Below are 17,524 nucleotides of genomic sequence, written 5' to 3' on the forward strand. Positions count from 1 at the left end.
AGAGCCTATTGGGATAATAGGAACTACACTACAAGATCACGGCTAACCAGGCGTGAATAGCCAAGTTTATACCAGCTTCCTAAATGAAAGCAGGGAGGGGCTGTTTATAATTGTGTGTGGGAGCAGGTTCCAATCTTTAGCTGCATGTAACAGGTAGCTTCTTCCCCCTCACCTAACCTGTTTGTATCGGGGTACCTGAATCAGTTTTGCATGACTGGATCATAGCTTCCTGGATGGCTCATACAGTTTGAGATCCGTTTTTAGGAACTGAGAGCCAAATCCATGAAGGGCTTTGTATGCTAGACCTACAGATTTAAATGTGTTTCTTTTTACCATAGGGATCCACTGGAGGACACCTAGGCGATGTGCAATAGGCTCAGACCTGGGAATGTCCAGTACCAGCCTTGCTGCTGCATTTTGCAGGCATTGTAGTTTAGCTAAGTGCTGAGCTTGCATCCCAGCGTACAGAGCATTCCCGTAGTCCAGCCTTGACAGGGCCAACGCCGTTACCACCGTTTTACGGGAATCACAGGGAATGAATGGCAGAAGCTTCATTATTTTCAGCATATAATATATGGTGGATTTTAATTTGTTAGTCTGAGCGTCAAACGTTAGTCTATTGTCAAGTATCATACCCAGATTTTTCACGTTGTTAACTGGGGATTGGCAGTTGCCTAGACTAACTGGCTACCATTCCGGAGACCAGATTTCACTGTTTGTTCCTAGTAGCATGACCTCGCTTTTGTCTCCATTCTGTTTTAAGCAGTTTCTCTGCATCCAATGACTGACTTGCATCATACAATTTTTTAATTTATCTGCCGTCTCTGTGGTGGTGTTTGCGTTGAAACCACTATTTGGGTGTAATCAGCAGAAGAGACCGGTAGTAATCCACAAGTCCTAATAATTTCTGCTAAAGAAGCTACATACAAATTAGAAAGAGTGGGGCTTAATGACGATCCTTGCGGGAACACCACAGGGGGAGTTGAAAGGTCTTGATTTTGCTTCTCCCAACTCGACTGTGAAAATCCTATTGTACAGGTAAGAAGCCAGCAATGTTCTTGCAGTTGGATGAACGCCGGCCTCTGCAAGTCGACCCAGGAGTGTATCATGGCTGACCTTGTCAAAGGCCGCTGAAAGATCCAAAAGGATCAAGGCGGCCCTCCCCCCGGCATCCAGTACACTCCGGAGTTCTTCGACTGCCATTAGCAGGGCTGTTTCTGTTCCGTGTCCCTCTCGGAAGCCGAATTGCGAGTGGCCTAAGACATTAGTCTCTGGGAGGAATTGGGCCAGCTGTTTGTTTAACAATTTCTCCAGAACCTTTGCACCGAAAGGTATTCTTGCAATAGGTCTGTAGTCCTCTGGTTCTTGTGGCTCTAAATTAGGTTTCTTTAGTAGTGGCAGTACTGAGGTAGTTTTCCACGTATCTGGGAAAAGACCGGAGTTCACTATTTGAGACATAAGCCTAACCAATTGTTCGCTTAGCAGCTCCGGGAATAGATGCAGTACCTTCGGTGGACACTGGTCCACTAGAGCTCCGGACTTAGTGTTTATGACCACCTGAAATATCTGTTCCAGTGAAGGTGGCGAAAATTGAAACAGGGGTTTCTGTTTCGTTGGGAACTGAAGATTTGCTACATATAGCCCAGTGTAATCCTAATCCCTGTCACCACCCATTATGTTGTAGAAGTGTCCTATGTTTGCACAAGTTAGACACAACAAAATCTTTAACATTATGTCGCCATGCCCCTTTCAGCAGCAGGAGTCATAATGTCAACTGTCATGACTTGAATTCTCTTAAACTTGTAGTAGAGCCATCGCTTGCATACATGCCCCAACTGACAATCTCTGTACAGTGCTAAATACATATTTTATTTTGCAATTATCATATGTATAGGCAGGATTACAAATGTAAATTATAGGGTATATATAGGACATCAACATGACTGAAATGCTCTATGTTGCAACTTTCTTTAGCAGTTTAGGTATGCCATAGGTTATGGTGAGAGTGGTGAACATTAAAGCACTTTCGAAGTAGTGCACATAAAAAACATAATACTTAAGATAGGTGCTGCATTGGGGACCACAATTTACTAAATTAACAGCTCGGCAACCTAAACTTAAATTGAATATCACAATTGCATCAAGTTGAAAAGTAACCTTGAGGAGACATTTAAAAAAAATTCATTATTGTGTTTTATATAGTGCAAACTTTACCTTAGAAGGGTATCAGAGCGCTTTACAAATAAATCAATACGTAGAAAATAGATAACCAAGAAACATAAAAGCTGACATTGCTGACAACTAAAAATGGCATGTATCGCCCATAAAGCGATTCATCATAACACACCCAGATATCTTGCCAAGAAAATAAAAATTGCAGGAGGAAATAGACCCATCCGGAGTGCTAATCTACTGATGCTGAGACCACCTATCTTCAGGAAGAAAAAAACTTATGAGAGATCTTTCTCTGGTGCAGCCCCTAGAATATGGAACTCCCTTCCTGCAAACATCAGAAAGATCTCGAACACTGCAACATTCAAGAAGGAAACTAGGTCGTTTCTCATGAACAAATTCCTCCAGTAGATAGTCAACTTGCCTTCGGCGACTCTACAGCGAGGGTCATCTGGATTACATATTGGGAAGCATAAAGAAGTTGACCCTTGGCAAGAAGTCATTGACTGTACTCTTGCATCTGCCCTTTATGTGCTCGTTTTGATATATACATTATTTTTTTATAGGCTACTTATGTGCGTGTTATTATCCTTGTTGTTCTTATTATATTCCATATGTTGTTAAGCGCTCTGATACCCAAGGGTCTAGTTCGCGCTATAGAAAACTGTTATAAATAAAAATTGTCCATTGCAAATCAAGAGTGGGGTAGTGAGTTATAAACCAGGACTCAGACAAGCCCTGGTTGGAGAGTTGTCATTTCAGTATCCAGAGAATGAATCAGTGTAGAGATTTGTTCATTAAAAGCAGTTTGACTTCTTTTTTTAATGAAGTGATTGAAGGGATCAGTCTGAATTCTGGGGGCAGGTAGTTCCAGATTCTAGGCGTCAATCCGGAGAAGGCTCAGTTGTAGGTTTTCTTTTTCTGAAATTTTTGAGGTTTCAACAGTAAGGTGCTGGTGCTTCTGGATGATCTGCCACCGCCGGACAGTTCCAGTTTGTCAGTTCCAGTTTGTCAGCTAGGTACTTCGGTGTGTTGAAGTGTAGGGCACTGTGGGTCATACAAGCAATTTTCATCTGAATTCTTGCCTCATAAGAGAGCCAGTTTAGTGCCTTCAGAGCTGGAGTGATGTGTTTGTACCTTTTCGATACAGTGATGAGCCTTTCAGCAGAGTTAAGGGATGCCTTTATTGGAGCCAACTTGGATCTCGGCAGCCCACATAGGGTAGCACTCCCATAGTCTAATCTGGGCATCACTAGAGCTTGCACCGCTGATTTAAAGTTGTCAAAGGGGAGGAAGGGTTTTATTTTTCCTGGAATGCTCATGTGAAAGATTGTTCATCTGGTGGCTGAGCTGATATGTTCTTGCATGTTGAGATTCTTGTCAAGTGAAATTCCTACTGATCTTGTGGAATCTATAATGTGTGGAAGGCTGTTAATTGTTTCATCCAATCTTTGATGTCGAGGGATCTTTTTTTGGTGGGGCAATTTGGAGGAATTCGGTTTTGAGCGAGTTGAGTTTAAGTTTAGTTTCTAGTTAGCCAGGTTTTTTTGCAGAGTTGTGTTGAGTAGTCGTTATTGTGTTAGTTGTGATATTTGGAGAGTCCTAATAACTGCATATTTACTATTTTTTGTGTGAAAAACTACATTTTGATTGCACCTCCCTTTGTTGGCCTTTAAATTGGTAACAATGCTTTGAGCCAACTGTAGGTATGTCATCAGTTGATAATTAATTTATCTCTTACAGCTTTAAATCTGAGTGACCCAATGCATATCCGACTAGCTATTGGATCGCAGATCGTAGCTGAAATGAGGGCTGCGCTCCTTGACCGACTGGGTCTTACTGGTTGTGCAGGCGTGGCTTCAAACAAATTGCTCTCCAAACTGGTGGGTGGTACATTTAAACCAAACCAACAAACAATTCTTCTTCCTGAAAGCCACCAGCATTTAATTGCAAGCCTGGACCACATCAAGAAAGTGCCTGGTAAGTTACCCATTCAACTGTGGGGGATTTCTTGTAGGAAAATCATGAATCAAGCTATCAGAAGCATCTATGGTACAAATCCCTGTAATAGAAATGAATTATCAAGTAAAATAATGTCTAATCATATTTATAGAATGCCTTGACATACATTAATAGAAAGTACATATAATTGCTTCGACACATGATGTTCTATGTGATGTTATATTCTCTGAAAGGTCTCGTAGTACCATATATTCTAGGAGACAGCATAGACAAATTGATTGGTTAGTATTTGAAATATTTAAATCTAATCTCAAGTGGTAAATAAAATTCTTCCTTTATAAACAATCATTCCAAGCATTGGAATTTCAGAAGTAGCATACAAATGTACCAAATGCTATTTGGTGGATGCACACTTTAGTGATGTTCAGTTACTGGACATAAAACACACAAAAGGTGACAGAAGGAAGTCTAATCACTGGCAGTCACTTGGGGGTAAACATTCCAACCAATTTTTCTTTTGCCCACCATGCTACTTTAGTTTGGACCCAGCCGTTTGCAAATCAGGCTTGACCCTGCTCTAATAGAAACAGTTCAACCAAAACTGCCTGGCCAGGTACTCCCTGAACAGGAACACAAGCAACCCAAGACCGGTTTCACCTGTTTGAGGCTCGTCAGTCTGGTATATCGTGGTTAAAGTGGCAGAGGTTTGGGCTGGACAGTTCCTGTTGGAGTAGGGTCAAGACTAATTTGCATATGACTAGGTCCAAACTTTGGTGGCTTGACAGTCAAAATATTGGTGGAAGGTACTGCTATCCTGCATGAATGCCAGTTGTAAGCTTATTGCAAGAATTTCTCCCATCACCTTTTGTGTGTTTGATGTACCGCCCTAAGTGGCAATGGAATGCCCATCTGTGGGTCCCAAGGTCATTGTGCACTGAAACAAGGTTACACATGACTGACGAGACCCAATCAGGGCAAAACAATCTTATGTTGCTAGTGTTCCGGCTCAGGGAGGACCATGCTTGGCAGTTCGGGCTGTACTGTTTGTATTGGAAAAGAGTTGAGATGGATTTGCATATGGCTGAGTACAAACTGTGGTGGCATGATCGGCAAAAGAGCGATGGGTTGAAATACTACCCCGGGCTATTGCTACCCTGAGCACTAGCAGTGGTTAGATTTATTCTGTGCTGATTTGTTTAAAAAATGTATAAGCGGCCGGGCCACCTGTCAGGAGGTCACTGCAGCTTGCACCACCCATTGCATCTGCCAGTGCCGCCAAAGACAGAACCAACATAACTACTAACCATGGACAAATGTGACTATTCAGACTATTCCAGACCCTCAAAGCAATACCATTGGCTTGGGCAGCAGATACATTTCAATGTAAATAAAATGAATAAAGAATTTTTGTTTTGTTCCTCTCTAATTTAGACAGTAGTTAGTTATAAGTGCTAGTGCTGGTGTTTACAAATAAGTTCCAGTGCTGACCACCAAAAACCACCGGCTCAAATTAAGCACTGGTCTTATTGCAAGCATTCCTCCCTTTGCCTTTTGTGTCTTTGATGCACAGTTTCTCTTAAGAGCGTATGTATTGCTCACCTTAGCCCTAGGGTGGTAGTAGTTGCCATCCTACCCTATCCCATAATTTAATTCCAAGCTTTGTTGATGTTCTGAGATAAGTACTATTTAACATGCCTGGCCCATAGTCCCTTCAGTGGGTAGTTGTTCTTTGCTTGTAAACCTTTTCATGTGTTTAATTAAGATGCCACTTTGATTTATTTACTTTTTCGTACGTCCATTCTTTTGTCGCTGATCGCTTGCCTAGGTAATTATCCCCCACTGAATGGCGTTTGTCCTTCTTTTTTGTACCTCATGTTGATTCTTTTGCTCTTGTTCAGTAGTTCTGCAATCTGCCTTTTGATCTCAGTTTCCCTTTTGATTGGCCTTTGCGTGAACCATGGCAGTGTTTGTGCGTGGGTCATCGGCACCCTGTTTGTTTGATATTCCTTTTTAGGTCTCGTATAGGGCAGCGCATGCATGCGCTGCCTCTATGAGACATCAAGTAATTAGCATTAGTAGTTAAACTCCACCCATTGCATTTCTCTTTGTTTCCTCACTTACCATTGGTTAAATCTGACATTGCTCTTCTTAACGTGCTCTCTGTTGGCTGGAGGTCCGTCATGTCATTTCCGTTTTCTTCGTTTCTGGCAGGAAGCAGCAGGACTCAACTACTGTTAACTTGCGCTGCAGGGCGGAATCTTTGAATGTAGGCACTACTTTGTTTTTTTTCCCATGGCGCCTGGTTCGCGCCCCTCGTTTCTTTTGATGTCCCTTGGGCGCCCGCTCCACGTATATCATGTGTTGGATGTCCTGCGTCCGCTTTACTGAGCCGTGTTTTACGAGCATGCTAGGCATGCAGTGATTCACCGCCACCCCCACTCATGCCGGGCTTGAGAACAACAAGAGTCACCACCTGCGTGTCCAGGCAGGGGGCGGGTGAGCAACGATCCACTTCCTGGCACAGGTCGGGGATAACCCTTAATCTCCGGCTTCTCTACTCTGTTCATCCACACCAGTCTCTTCGTGCCCCTGCTCCTCGCTGCTGTAGACATCGTCCGTCTGTCTGTGTTTGGGCTGTCGTTTGGTCACTGCTTGTTTCTCTCAAAGTCCCTTGTCTTTATCTATGACTGTCGTGTTTCCCTCAGTTTTTAAAGCAGCGCCATTGTACATGAAAGCCCACCAGTTACCTGCAGGCTCTGAAATATTTGCGCTATATTTGACCTTTGGAATGTTGTGCCAGTATGAGGGTGAAATCCATCTGCTAACAGATAAGTTCCGCAGCCAAGGGTAATAAAGGATCACAAGGGTGAACACCTCCCGTTCACTCCGCTTAAAACGAATCAAAATGCAGCGGATCTGGAGGGAGAGTTTGAAGTATTGGAGTGCGAGCTGGCCTATCTCAAAGAGCTGACAGGCACTGCATTCACAGAGTACTCAAGGAAATCAGCGGAAAGAAACGACAACCAAACCTTGCACAAGTACACCCTAGCAGGGAATTGCGGCTGCCTGTCTTTTACCATTGAGTTTCAGCACCTTCGTAATCTGCAAAATGACATAACCCTCGCACCGTGCCCATTCCGTGGAATACATACGTATGCCCCCCCGCCCGCCACATTATTATCACAATAACTTAGCCAACAATACGTGAATCTGTTGTGGTCGTTGTTGGCCGCAGTTTTATTAGGATTGTAAAAACATGCTGGTTATACATCTGTCATTTGCGAACTGCCGTAGGTTAGTCATAAATCATACTTGTCATAAACCATAAACCATCCTGGGTCGCTTCTGGGCCGATACTCTTGAGGTACATATCAGTTTGTAAATGGCACACCAAAACCAGTTCCTTTTGCTAGTCCTTGGTAGTCCTCTTTGTTGGTTATTTCTGGGATCACCATTTGGTTGGTCGCCCACGCCCTCTGCGTGTAGTGGAGGGTAGCTTCTCTCTCTGGAGTTAGGCCCCCACCTCGCTACCTTTTGCGCCCTGCCGTCCGGCCGGGTCTGGGCCGCGAGCGCCCTCTCCTTTTGCAACTCCTCTCCTTGGCGCGGCCACCTCACCCTGCTGTGCGGCATCCAAAAGCGAGTGGCCCTCATCCTACACACCGCCTGTCAGTGTGTCTCCTTAGCCAATCCTTGTACCATTTTCCGCCACGCCGCAGGGAGGCCAACGTCTTTCTGCGGCTCCCCCCATAAAATAAGTTTTTTTTTTTATCTGCCACCCGCGAGAGCCATTGCGCCCCACAAGTTGTCCCAAAAACTCTCATCCCTATGCCGGAGAGATGGACCCCGTCTGGCCCATACAATTCTGGGCGTCCTGGGTGAATCAGACCATGTCTGATGGATTCCAATCCGTTGGTCTTGCAGAATTTGTGCATTGCTATGTTCAGTTTCCTCCTGGCGTTATCCACCGCTTTGTTGGAATCTGCGCCCCTCCAATGCCTCCTGGTCACCATCTCAGACCATATGACCGTCGTGCCACCGAACCATGTAGCCGCCCTGGTGAGGTCCGTCTGAATGGCCTGCCCCAATGCTTTGCGTCCCATCTGGGTCAGGTCGTTGCCGCTGAGATGAATGAGCAGTACGTCTGGATGCCATGCTGAATCTGCCAGTAGGTTGTCCAATGTCGCCGGCAGTTGCTTCCATTTCATCCCTGGATGCCCCAGCCAGCGAATGCATGTCGCTTTGGGTCTGTTCTCCAACCTGTGCCCCGACTGCTGCCATCAGGTCTCCATCCTGGACACGAAGAAATGACCCACTACCCATACCAGCTGTGGGCGTCTCCCTGCCGAGAGAAAAATTAGTAGAGTAAAGGTGGCCTGCTGCGCACCGGGTCCATTGTCTGCAGTCTGGGGTGTGGAGGGAGGACTTCTGACACCCTGCCGTGCGGCATCCCAAGGTTGCCCTGCTTGCTGGTCACCCTGCCGTGTGGCATGCCAAAGTGACTACCCCCCCCCCCCCATGCAATGCCTGATCTGTTCTACAATAGTTGTGGGCGGATGTACGTCTTGTAGGCCCGGGACCGCAATCTTCCGACCGCATGAATTCTTTCCTCTGGCATGCCATGCTGCGATGCCGAGGTGGCTGCGCCGATTCTGAAAGAGTGGGGCGCAAAGGACTCCGGGTGGAGCCCGGCTTTTTTGAGGCCCTGACGCATAACCGCAGTGAATTGGAACTTGCTCAAGTTACTCCCATCCTGGTGTTTGAATAATGGGCCTTCGCCCGCTGGGCGGGACACCATGTATTTGACCAGACAGCATACTGCGCATACACTGGACTCTGGAATGCATTGCAGCCGTATAGTCACACCCTTTTCTGCTTTGTCGTTTTTTGATCTTCTTAATATTATCTCTACCACCTTTCCTAAGGGTCTGATGTCTGTGGCCTGGAGGCACTGTTGGGCCGGGTCCCACTTGTTAGGTGCTACCAACTCGCTGATGCGGAAAGCGCCCAAAAATGCGGTGGTAAATGCTGCCCCGAAGAGTTGAAGCTCAAAGTTGTCTTCTGTAACCCTTACCAATGCGTCTAGTAGCTGGCCCAATGTTTTAAAATCAATGGGACGCCTGGTGTCCGCTCTTACCCCCTCAGCTCTTTTCCACCCTTTTAATGCTGTCTTGAAGTATAGGGATGCTGTGGGATCCTCCCCGTGAGGATCTTGGCAAAGTGGGCAATGGCTGTCAGATGGGCCTGTGCCCACGACCTTGTTTTCTTGTTATTAAATGCCCACTGTATGAATTTCTCCACCGCTGTTTGTGTGCCAGCCCTATTGCTCAGTGACTGTATGCCCCCAATCCGCATTACCGTGGCAGCATACTTCTTGTACCTTCTAGTTGCCTCGGGGTAAGTGAGTGATTTATCAGTATGGATAAGTCTATCCCCCCAGGTCCCACAGGTATGCCGGGAAAGGGGTCATTTCCTCGTCTGCCCCTGGTACCAGCTCTCTGAATCACTTCATCTGAGATCGCGAAAGGGCTTCCGCCGCCGTGTTCTCTGCCCCTGGCACATGTCGAGCCTTCAGCTCCAGATTTCCCTCCAGCTGCAATTTAACCAACTGTCTCATTAGCCTCAGCGTGTCAGGGCACCTTGCTACGCCTTTGTTAATGGCCTGTACCACCCCCTTGTTGTCAGACCAAAGGGTCAGCTTCATGTCTCTCAACTCCTGTTTCCATATTGTCAACGCTACTATTATTGGGAAAAGTTCTAAGAATGTGATATTACTGGTGGTGCCCTGTCTGTGCCACTTTTCCGACCACTGGCTCCCGCACCACCGCTCCCCAAGGATAGCACCGAAGCCCAAGCTCCCTGCCGCATCCGTAAAAAGGGCTATCTGTCTGGCTGTCACCCATATCAAGATGCCATTAAAGTTTTAGAGGAACTCATCCCACATGAGTAGGTCCTGTTTAACCCCAGTTCCTAGCCGGATGTGGTGGTGTTTGTGGGTGATGCCTGATGTCAGCTGTGTGAAGCGCCTGGCAAAAACTCTCCCCGCGGGAATGACTCTGGCTGCGAAATTGAGTTTCCCAATCAGACCCTGTAATTCGCAGAGTGTGGCCTTGCTCCGGGCACACAACTTCCTGACCTCCTCCCTGAAGTCCTTCACCTTGTCCACGGGCAGGCTGTCTGTCCCAGCTATGGAGTTCAGCTCTATGCCCAGGAACGTAAGTCTCGTGGTTGGGCCCGTCGTTTTTTCGGATGCTAAGGGGACCCCTAGTGTCCCGGCCAGCTCTTCAAAAGCCGCTAGTGTGGTCCCGCATGTGGAGGACCCTGCGGGGCCTGTAAACATGAAATCGTCCAAGTAATGCAGTTTCCCACCTCCCGGATGTCTGTCGTGTAGGGCCCCTTCCAGAAAGGTGGCAAACTGCTCAAAATATGCGCACGATATGGCGCAACCCATGGGCATTGCTTTGTCGATAAACAGGTCCCCTTCCCACTGAAACCCCAACAGGTGAAAACTGGAGGGGTGGACAGGCAAGAGGCGAAAAGCGGATTCAATGTCTGCCTTGGCCATCAGTGCCCCCTTTCCTGCTGCCTTTACCAGGTCGATTGCGTCATCCACTGATGCGTAGCCCAGAGAGCAGGCCTCGGGGGCGATCCCATCATTCACGGAGGTGCCTTCAGGGAATGAGAGGTGGTGAACTCAAGGAAATCAGCGGAAAGAAACGACAGCCAAACCTTGCACAAGTACACCCTAGCAGGGAATTGCGGCTGCCTGTCTTTTACCATTGAGTTTCAGCTCCTTCGTAATCTGCAAAATGACACTGCGGCTGTTGTTACAGATTCAAACATCGTAATTATTGAATCAGAGGGCGACTCCGAGCTAAGGACATTTGTATCCAGAATAGAAGAGAAAAAAAACCTATTGCTCTTCTTTCGTGCTTTCTCGACTTTCTCTGAAAGTTTTACGCATAGTAAAAAAACTTTACGTCGTTTCCAGGGACAGTATCATGTTCTTATCAGGCTGCCAGAAGCATCTTCAGCAAATCACGTGGTTGTAACCAATCCACAGTTACCCGGGAGTGAATTAATAATTGTCTGGCAAATCCTTGTCAGTGAAGAGGGAACAGTGACTCAGTGCTTAATTTGTAAAATGATAAGTGCCGGGGCCCTAAGTGCTGCACAGGTGTGCTCCATGGGAGGGGCCCCAAACACGAGAATGACCCCCTTGGAACCGGTGCCTCCGCGCTGCTTCCTCCTGTTTTCTGTCGTGGTTGAAGACTTTTTTCTTGGTACAATATAGAGCGGGAATACATTAAAAGCGCAGGTCGGCGTTTTCCACAAAAAATTTAAAATGACACTGTACTGGGCATGAGCCCTTTGGTGAGTTTAGCGCTGACTGCCAGGAAGTAAGCTTCGGCACTTGAATTAAAAAATGAGCGATTGCGAGCAAATCACTTTTCTGCCATGTGCCTCAAATTGTAATATTTAAAAAAAAGACAACTGTTGACTTTGCTTTCTATTCAGTTCCAAGGGTTCATATCATTATATTGTGGTCAAAACAATCAGCGTACAAAAATATCGTCTCGGGGACATTGCAAGCTGAGGAAATACAGATTTACTGTCCTAACCCCACATCTGCGTCCCTTCATGATAGAGCGGCATGCAACAATAGATGCAGCATTTTTGCAGGTTCATATTTCAATCCGAATCATTCTGATCTATAGACTCGCTTGTCCAGGCGCTTGCACATCAAACACCATCGGCCTCCGCATCAGACTTCAAAGGAATGTGCTCCCCCGACCCCCCTTCAGACCAGTGGCGTAACGAAACTTGAGGGGCCCCCTGCAAACTACATGCTCCTCTCATGCTCCGTGCCAGTCTAGAGCTCTCAGGCCAGCGACCCGCCAGTTAAAGGTTGGGCTTAGTCTGCCCGCAGGTTATCATAGGTGGTGGTCCATTCATTACAGGGTCCCTGCCATCAGTACGCCGGAGATGTTTGCCCAATTTTAGGTGGGTTTCCTGATGCAGACTCCTGTCATGATATACAACATCGGGCCCACTCATCGTTCAGTTTTGACAAAAGTGCATCCACTGCTCCTTCTGGTTTCCGTTTTAAAACATTAGACAAAGCGACAATGCAGTATTTCAAAAGCAGATGTAACTACAAAGAGCACATTTTGATAATACATTTTTATTAGTAGACAATAGCAATCTTAAGAGGCATTGCATAGCTTCATACACACTGTGACCCCAATTCCATCACAGTCTCTCTCTCTCAATGAGTCAGTCTCTCTCTCTCGCTCAGTCAGTCAGTCTCTCTCTCTCTCTCTCTGTCATTCAGTCTCTCTGTCAGTCAGTCTCTCAGTCTCTCTCTCTCTCTCTCTCTGTCAGTCAGTCATTCGACCTCTCTCTCTCTCTGTCAGTCTCTCTATCTCTCTCTCTCTGTCAGTTTCTCAGCCAGTCAGTCTCTCCGTCAGTCAGTATTCAGACTCTGAGTCAGTCAGTCTCCACTCTCTCTCCATTCTCTCTCCAGTCTCTCTCCAGTCTCTCTCCACTCTTTCTCCAGTCTCTCTCCACTCTTTCTCCTCTCTACTCTCTCGACTCTCTCACTCTCTCTCTCTCCACTCTCTCTCTCCACTCTCTCTCTCCACTCTCTCTCTCTCTCTACTCTCTCTCTCTCTCTCTCTCTCTCTCCACTCTCTCTCTCTCTCTCCTCTCTCTCTCTCTCCTCTCTCTCCATTCTCTCTCTCTCCACTCACTCTCTCCACTCACTCTCTCCACTCTCTCTCCACTCTCTCTCCACTCTCTCTCTCTCTCCACTCTCTCTCTACTGTCTCTCCACTCTCGCTCCACTCTCTCTCTCCACTCTCTCCACTCTCTCTCTCTCTCTCTCTCTCTCTCTCTCTCTCTCTCTCTCTCTCTCACTCTCTCCACTCTCTCCACTCTCTCCACTCTCTCTCTCCACTGTCTCTCACTCTCTCTACTCTCTCTCTAATCTCTCTCCACTCTCTTCACTGTCTCCCTCCACTCCCTCTCCACTCTCTCTCTCCCTTCTCTCTCTCTACTCTCCCTTCTCTCTCTACACTCTCTCCACTCTCTCTCCACTCTCTCTCCACTCTCTCTCCACTCTCTCTTCACTCTCTCTTCACTCTCTCTTCACTCTCTCTTCACTCTCTCTCCACTCTCTCTCCACTCTCTCTCCACTCCCCCTCTCTCTCTCTCCACTCCCCCTCTCTCTCTCTCCACTCCCCCTCTCTCTCTCTCTCCACTCTCTCTCTCCACTCTCTCTCTCTCCCCACTCTCTCTGTCCCCACTCTCTCTGTCCCCACTCTCTCTGTCCCCACTCTCTCTGTCCCCACTCTCTCTGTCCCCACTCTCTCTGTCCCCACTCTCTCTGTCCCCACTCTCTCTCCACTCTCTCTCCACTCTCTCTACTCTCTCCCCACTCTCTCTACTCTCTCCCCACACACTATCTCTCCATTCTCTCTCCACTCTCTCCCACTCTCTCCACTCTCTCTCCCACTCTCTCTCTCTCCACTCTCTCTCCACTCTATCTCCACTGTCTCTCTCTCCACTGTCTCTCCACTGTCTCTACTCTCTCCACTCTCTCTCTCTCCACTCTCTCTCTCTCCACTCTCTCCACTCTCTCTCTACTCTCTCCACTCTCTCTCTACTCTCTCCACTCTCTCTCCACTCTCTCTCCACTCTGTCCACTCTCTCCACTCTCTGTCCACTCTCTCCACTCTCTGTCCACTCTCTCCACTCTCTCTCCACTCTCTCTCCACTCTCTCTCTCCACTCTCTCTCTCCACTCTCTCTCTCCACTCTCTCTCTCCACTCTCCACTCTCTCTCCACTCTCTCTCTCTCCACTGTCTCTCTCCACTGTCTCTCTCCACTGTCTCTCTCCACTGTCTCTCTCCACTGTCTCTCTCCACTGTCTCTCTCCACTGTCTCTCTCCACTGTCTCTCTCCACTCTCTCTCTCTCCACTCTCTCTCTCCACTCTCTCTCCACTCTCTCTCTCCACTCTCTCTCTCCACTCTCTCTCTCTCTCTCTCTCCACTCTCTCTCTCTCTCTCCTCTCTCTCTCCTCTCGCTCTCCACTCTCGCTCTCCACTCTCGCTCTCCACTCTCGCTCTCCACTCTCGCTCTCCACTCTCGCTCTCCACCCTCTCTCTCCACCCTCTCTCTCCACCCTCTCTCTCCACCCTCTCTCTCCACCCTCTCTCTCCACCCTCTCTCTCCACCCTCTCTCTCCACCCTCTCTCTCCACCCTCTCTCTCCACCCTCTCTCTCCACTCTCTCTCTTTACTCACTCTCTCTACTCTCTCTCTACTCTCTCTCTCCACCCTCTCTCTCTCTCTACTCTCTCTCTCCACTGTCTCTCTCCACTGTCTCTCTTGCTCCACTCTCTCTCTTGTTCCACTCTCTCTCTCACTCCACTCTCTCTTTCACTCCACTCTCTCTCACAAAGTAGTGTACGTTGCCATGGGCGTCCGCAGAAATGTTTCCGGGGGGGCACATTTTTTACTTCATCACCATCCCCCTTGCACTCTTCTCCCCTCTGCCTTGCACCCTTCTCGCCCTCTCCCTTGCACCCTTCTCTCCCTCCCCCTTGCACCCTTCTCCCCCTACGCCTTGCACCCTTCTCCCCTCTGCCTTGCACCCTTCTCCCCTCTGCCTTGCACCCTTCTCCCCTCTGCCTTGCACCCTTCTCCCCTCTGCCTTGCACCCTTCTCCTCTCTGCCTTGCACCCTTCTCCTCTCTGCCTTGCACCCTTCTCCCCTCTGCCTTGCACCCTTCTCCCCTCTGCCTTGCACCCTTCTCCCCTCTGCCTTGCACCCTTCTCCCCTCTGCCTTGCACCCTTCTCCTCTCTGCCTTGCACCCTTCTCCTCTCTGCCTTGCACCCTTCTCCTCTCTGCCTTGCACCCTTCTCCTCTCTGCCTTGCACCCTTCTCCTCTCTACCTTGCACCCTTCTCCTCTCTACCTTGCACCCTTCTCCCCTCTGCCTTGCACCCTTCTCGCCCCCCCCTTGCCCACCCCCTGCGGACGCCCACATGGTGCTTCTAACAAGAGTGCTTACCTGAGAGCACCATTTTGCTGCCTCATCCCTTCTCATATGAGCTTTGCCCTGGAGAATGCTCTCTCTGAGGGCTCCCACTCCCACCCTTGTCAGTGCTCTGTGCTGCCTCCTGCTCTCTCTCTGGGGCCCCCACCCCCGTCCTTGTCAGGGTCTCGAGCAGTGTTCTCTGCTGCCTCCGCTCTCTCTGGGGCCCCCAGGCCCCCCTGTCCTTGTCAGGGTCCTGAGCAGTGCTCTGTGCTGCCTCCTCTCTCTCTGGGGCCCTCAGCCCCCGTCTTTGTCAGGGTCCCGAGCAGTGCTCTGTGCTGCCTCCTCTCTCACTGGGGCCCCCAGCTTACATCCTTGTCAGGGTCCCGAGCAGTGCTCTGTGCTGCCTCCTGCTCTCTGGGGCCCCCAGCCCCCACTCTCCTTGTCAAGGTCCTGAGAAGTGCTCTGTGCTGCCGCCTCCTGCTCTCTGGGGCCCCCAGCCCCCCTCTCCTTGTCAGGGTCCCTGCTCTGTGCTGCCTCCTGCTCTCTGAGACCCCCAGGCCCCCTCTCCTTGTCAGGGTCACTGCTCTGTGCTGCCTCCTGCTCTCTGGGGCCCCCAGCCCCCCCTCTCATTGTCAGGGTCCCTGCTCTGTGCTGCCTCCTGCTCTCTGGGGCCCCCAGCCCCCCTCTCCTTGTCAGGGTCCCTGCTCTATGCTGCCTCCTGCTCTCTGGGGCCCCCAGCCCCCGCTCTCCTTGTCAGGGTCCCTGCTCTGTGCTGCCTCCTGCTCTCTGGGACTCCCAGCCCCCCCCCCCTCTCCTTGCTAGGGTCCCTGCTCTGTGCTGCCTCCTGCTCTCTGGGTCCCCGAGCCCCCCCCTCTCCTTGTCAGGGTCCCTGTTCTGTGCTGCCTCAGAGGAGCAGTGGAGACTGCTGTCTCTGGGACACCCACCCTTGTCCCGTTGGCTCTGACTGAAGAGAAACAATGTTGATACTTTGTTTCTCTACAGTCAGAGGGAGGGGGGTGAGGGGCTCAGAGCAGGCTGCAGCCCGCACCTGCTTTCGAGGGAGAGAGGCTTGCTTCAGCGCAGGTCTCTCTCAGAGCTCTCAGAAGAGCTAAGGGGGTGGGCCGGGGCCGGGGCCCCCTTCATTAATTGAGGAGAGTAAATGTATGTGTCTTGTAAAGCGCACTGCTGCCCTGAGGCGTCGTGGCGCTGTAGTCCGCTGGGGAACCCGTCCTGGCTTTCCCTGTGAGATGGTCCCTACTGGGTATCTCCAAGGTGAAACCAAGCATCCCCGGCGAATGTGGGGGGCCGTTGTAGAGATGAGGCAAGCTAATGCCCAGAGTTGCCGAGTGTGATCCCTGGTTAGAGTAGGCACCGAGGCGAGAATTATCGAGTCCGCTGACCCTGGTCCACGACCCTGCCGCGTCGGGAATTGAACCCTGGTCCCGGGCCGTTCTCTGCTTCCGGGTCTGCCGCCTCTAACCAGTGAGCCACACCACTCGACTGCGGGGCCTGCGGTCTATTGTCAGGCACCTATCAGTTCTTATTTTATAAACACGACGCATTCTAACGAAGGTCTCTTAAAACTTGAGTCCATCACACATTGGTATTTACCCATGGTGATATTTTTATGAAATTTCTGAAAGTCTATCTACACAGAATCCGGTCCACGTATATTGAAAATGACAACCAATGTTAGACCGTTCCTTGTGATTAAGAGAGAAAACTGTCCTGAAGAAGGTGAACATCTGTGTGAAATCACTGAAACGCAGCGTCAACCTTTGTTTTCTTGAATTATGGACTGTATATATGAATGCTAATGAAATGTTTTAATGTATGATTTGTTTTTAAAACTTTGTGTAATAAATTGCTTATAACTATTTTTACAAACTACACTTTTTTTGTATTCCTTTGAATTTCTGTTGTTTGAGTGACCCTTCAAATTTAAATTTATATTATTGCACATGTATAATGGTAGTAGTACGGCGTTATTTGATAAAAAACATATCTTAAAAGCATCACATTAAAAAGATACATTTACACCTTAGGGAAAAGGGATTTGATACACAAATTACATCAAAACAAAGTAAAATCACAATTTACAGATTAAAATCAGAATTTACGCATTTTCTTTAAGATCTAAGATGAAACATTTTCTTTAAGCCTTTTTGATCTAATGGCCCAAGCCCATGATAAAAATTTGGAGAGACCACATACATACAGGATACGCAATGCCTCATTATGATGCCTAGTGCCCAGTAATCTACATAATGGTTTAAGCCAACATTTCCTCGGCGACAAATATGCAGGACATGCGAACAGAATATGTGCAATAGATTCTGTTCTAGACT

General features: G+C 48.6%; 1 protein-coding gene across 2 annotated transcripts in view; it reads left to right on the forward strand.

Annotated features, from left to right (window-relative positions):
• POLI (DNA polymerase iota) overlaps positions 1-17,524 on the forward strand; it is a 310,209-nt gene that overhangs the window by 115,808 nt on the left and 176,877 nt on the right. For both annotated transcript variants that reach the window (XM_078677262.1, XM_078677263.1), the window contains one exon: positions 3,916-4,152. In XM_078677262.1, the coding sequence (XP_078533388.1) occupies positions 3,916-4,152 (237 nt within the window). The remainder of the gene's footprint in view (positions 1-3,915; positions 4,153-17,524) is intronic.

The sequence above is a fragment of the Lissotriton helveticus genome, chromosome 2_1, assembly GCF_964261635.1.
Source record: "Lissotriton helveticus chromosome 2_1, aLisHel1.1, whole genome shotgun sequence".
Classification (NCBI taxonomy): domain Eukaryota; kingdom Metazoa; phylum Chordata; class Amphibia; order Caudata; family Salamandridae; genus Lissotriton; species Lissotriton helveticus.